Source organism: Pteropus vampyrus, unplaced genomic scaffold (genome assembly GCF_000151845.1).
Source record: "Pteropus vampyrus isolate Shadow unplaced genomic scaffold, Pvam_2.0 Scaffold117, whole genome shotgun sequence".
Classification (NCBI taxonomy): Eukaryota; Metazoa; Chordata; class Mammalia; order Chiroptera; family Pteropodidae; genus Pteropus; species Pteropus vampyrus.
The window spans coordinates 4,024,349-4,028,646 of NW_011888898.1; the positions used below are offsets into that span (position 1 = coordinate 4,024,349).

A 4,298-nucleotide genomic window follows, 5' to 3' on the forward strand; every position below is an offset into this window, starting at 1 on the left:
GGCTGTGATTGTGGCGGACCAGGGTCTCCTGGAAGGAGCGTGGGGCTGGTTTGAGGGCTGTCAGACCCCCCTCAGTTTCTCTCCCTGCTTTCTTGCTTTCATTCATCACGTAGTCAGGATGCCTGCTCTCTGCCAGGAACTTCAGTCCCCTCTGGTGCCACTGCAGTGACCTCAGCAGCTGTAAACCCTGTCCCCGTAGAGCGCACAGTATGGGTGGTGGATGGGCGGAGATGGACAGGGCACGGATGAAAAGACACCGTGTTTAGTGTCCACCATATTACTCAAAATCTGCCTGGTGCCTTTCCGTGGGGGGCTTCTTCAGACCTACAAGTCAGCTCAGCTCCCTTTGTCCTGACTCTGCCTGTCTCTATTTTTTTTGCCATCAAAACCTACCTATCTACTGCTCCACTCTGTCAGAGACCAGTTCACCAGTGAGACAGTGAATTTGTTAAAATCGTAGCGGTGGTAATAGCTGCTTCATCAGTAACAAACAATAATAATAGCTACTATTTAATGAATACTTACTATACACTATTTTAAGAACTTACTACAAAGTCATCTAGTAATTCTCACAACGACCTTATGATGAAGAGGTCATTATTGTCTCATTTATAGACAAGAACACAAAGGCTCTGAAATGTTACCTGCCTTGCTCAAAGTCACAGAGCTGGTGACCTGGGGAGCTGGGCTGTGAACCTGGGTGGTCTGGCTGCAGAACCTGCACTCACACTTATAGAGTTGATGCTGATAGTGGTCGTGGGGGCTTTTGGTGTCTCATCGATGAATAGTATTCATAGTGGGGCCTGTAGGCCCGGGAAAGCCCAGGTGTTTGGCTGCAGAGCAGTTCTTTCCTAGAGCTTCTTACATATGTGGCTGGGACCTCCTGCTGTCATTCCCGTGCCTGCATTCAGAGCCCAACCCTTCCTGTAGAGTCCTGGAGGCCTCTTTTGCAGGAGCAGGCCCCAGACATGGGCTAATTCCTGTTACCTACAACAAGAAAAGCCCTCTTCCTCTTCTCTTCAGCTGCCTTCACCATGGTCTTCAGCTGAGGCCCTGGTTTCAGATGTGTCTGGCAGCCTCCCTCACATTTTTTTATTTGTCTGGATGAACCCTTACAGTCCAGACTTCTCCTTACCCATCTCCATTGGCCTTGATGGTCCCCTAGGCTCAACAGAGACAAAGGGAAATAGAAAAAGGTCTGCTTGGGCAGCGTGGGGCTTGCTGGGGTACCCTCTTCTCCTTCTCTGCCTTCGTGTATATTTCTGGGTCGATATTTCAGTGGGCTGCAGACACTGGGTGAGGAGATTGTAGCTGGTGACTCCGTATGTTTCTCTGTGCATCATGATATTGATGGTGTTGTTTGGAGCATGTAGCTTGTGTGTTGTAATGCTTCAGATTGTTTGGTATGTGTTAGGGTTGTTTGTTGCTGACATGTGTACACTTTGGATAATTATTTTTTCCTATTGATTCATTTTTGTTGATTGTATTTGTAGCTAATACTTTCAGAGTATTTAAAAATATTATATAGTGTTCATTGTGTACCAAGCACTGTTCTACTCATTTTACATATATTGTTATTTAATTTTCCAGCAGCCCAAGCAGTGGGGGGTCTGCTATTATATCCATTTTGTAGATGAGGGAATTGAGGCATGAAGAGGTGAAGCAGCTTGCCCAAGGTCACTCAGTACTTAGGGAGGGTGGGGCTGGGTGTCCAACCCAGGTCGTCTGGTTCTGGAGTCACTGTGCACTTCATCATGATGCTGCAGTGCCCCTCGGATCTTCGCCTGTGGATTTGTGGCCCCCACAAGTTTGTACCCATTGTCTCTGCCTCCCACTCCCACCCCCATCCCCTGCTGTGGCCTCGGGCAGGACCTTGGTATGGGAGTTAAGAGAGATTGAATCCTGGTTCTGCCACTTCACGAGAAGTGAGACCCTGGGCTCATGACTTTTCCTTGTTTTTCCCATGTGTGAATAGGTCGAATATGTCAGGTTATTACGAAGAGTTAATGAGCTCACCCTCATTCTAGGAGAAGGGACTGTGGGATGTACTAAGTGCTCAGTACACACTCTGAGTCAGCCATTGGCTCTGGCTGTGAGCACATCTCTGCTCAGGACGTCTGCTCAGATGGTGCACACAGAGCCCCTGGGGTGAGCTGGGTGTGTTGGGGTGGCTGATTGATTTTGAAACCGATTTTCCCTCCTCTTTGGTTTTCTCTTTCCTGCAGCCACCACTAGCAGGATGGCTGGGGGTTTGTTTAGAAACAAGATGAGCTGCTTTGTTTTGCAGGCCCACCTCTTCCTTCCTTTGCTGCTTGGGGTCTTCTGCCCATCCCCCAGACCAAGGCCGAGGCCCTTCAGCCCTTCTTCCTCAGTGGTCTTTCCCAGGACATCCTCGTTTGGGGTTTGGCAGGTTGGGGGGCAGTGTTTTGTGGAACCGAAAATGCTCAGTGGAGAGCTTCCTGCTAAGAACGCCTCTATTCCTTCCAGTTCCGGAAACCTTGACTGATAGTTAGAGACCTGGTGACCCATGGGTGACCTCTAGGCTGAAAAGAGTCCAGCTTTCATCCTAGGGGCATCTGGAGGTCAAAAGAGCCTTAGGAGTGCCACTGCTATGTGGCAGCGACCAGAAATCTGCTTGTTCTCTCAAATTCCAGAGCCTTATCTAGACTCCTCTGGTTCGTATATGCAGGGCATTGCACATAGGAGGTATGCAGAATTCATTCATTTAGCAAGTATTCTTTGAGGGTCTTCTGTGTGCCAGGCATTGTGCTACGACCTGGGGATACTTCATTGAACGAGACGGACATGTTCACTGCCTTCAGGGAGCTGACTGCCGAGTGAGAAGACAACTGATAAATAATCTGGATAATTCCAGGTTGAGAGAACACTATAAAGAAAATAAAGCCAGTTGGGTGGGTAATAGCGAACACCTGGGTGGCTACTTTAGCTACAGTAGTCTGGTGTCATTTGAGCAAGTGGCATTTGAGCTGAGACTTGAATGGTGGCAAGTAGCCAGGCCTGGGGGAAGGAAGATTGTTCCAGGTAGCGGGCATGGCATGTGCAAAGGCCCCGAGGTAGGAACAGGCTTGGCAAATTCACGGAGTAGCTAGGAGGCTAGTGAGATGAGATCAGAGGAAGGCAGGGTCTCGTTATCTGACCCTTGAAGATCTTAATAAAGTGTCGGATTTCACTGTTAGCATAATAGAATACCATTGGAAGGGTTTAAACGGGGGCGTGACACAGCCTACTTGTGTTTCAGTAGTAAAGTTGGACATGTATTGGGGCTTTAACTACATGCTGGACCCTCACATTTTAACCCCTTTAATCCTCATAACCACTCCACGAGTTAGGGACTGTTACTAACTCTAGCTTACAGGTAACCGAGGAACAGGGAGGGCAGGTAACTTGCCCAAGTTCACAGCTGGAAGTGCAGAACTAGGGTTCAAGCCTAGGCCACCTGGCTCGAGTCTGTGCACTTGACCCTGGGCTTCGCTGCTTCCTGAGAGGGTCACTCAGGCTGCTGGCTACAGGACTGGGGCAGAAAAAGTGGAGGCTGAGAGTTCTACCGTGAGTAGGAGGCACTTTACCAGAAATTTCTCCTTTTGTGTAGTGTTGCAGGGTCTAGCGTAGTCCATCCCTCCCCAGCCCGCTGTCCCAGCCATTGGTACTTCTCGGAGTGTCTGCCTGCTCGCTGTGACCTGTCTCAGCCTCTGTTCTTGTCTTGCAGAAGGACAAGTTCTGCGTATACGAGGAATATTGCAGCAACCACGAGAAGGCCCTGCGGCTGCTTGTGGAACTGAACAAAATCCCCACTGTGCGCGCCTTCCTTTTGGTAAGTTTCCTTGTCACCTCTGTGCCTCCCTGCTGTTTGCTTCAGTTTTGTGAATCCCTGGACACAAGAGAGCTGCTTGCTGACACTTTCACACTGACCCATGCTGCTAATCCCTTCCTCGGCTAGAGTGACCTGTCTAAAGCGGGAACCGCCAGATATTCTCTGTAAAGGGCCAGCCAGGTAGTGAATACTTTTGCCTTTGTGTGTCATGCAGTCCCTGTCACAATGACTCACCTCTGCTGTTATAGCACAAGAGCAGGCATCAGTAAGTAATGTGTAGAAGAATGAGCATGGCTATGTTCCAATAAAACTTTATTTATAAAAACAAAACAGGCAGAGGGCTGGATTTGGCCCCAAGGCCAGGTTTCCCAATTCCTGGTCTAAAGTAATGATCCTAATAAGACTGGTAGCAATAGTAGTAATAACTGTATTTTTCAGATTATTTAATTAATTGTAAGTGAAAGAC

At 48.7% G+C, this 4,298-nt stretch overlaps 1 protein-coding gene across 1 annotated transcript in view; it reads left to right on the forward strand.

The window, feature by feature from the left end:
• PREX1 (phosphatidylinositol-3,4,5-trisphosphate dependent Rac exchange factor 1) overlaps positions 1–4,298 on the forward strand; it is a 184,618-nt gene that overhangs the window by 80,971 nt on the left and 99,349 nt on the right. The window contains exon 4 of the mRNA XM_023534087.1: positions 3,728–3,832. Within this exon, the coding sequence (XP_023389855.1) occupies positions 3,728–3,832 (105 nt within the window). The remainder of the gene's footprint in view (positions 1–3,727; positions 3,833–4,298) is intronic.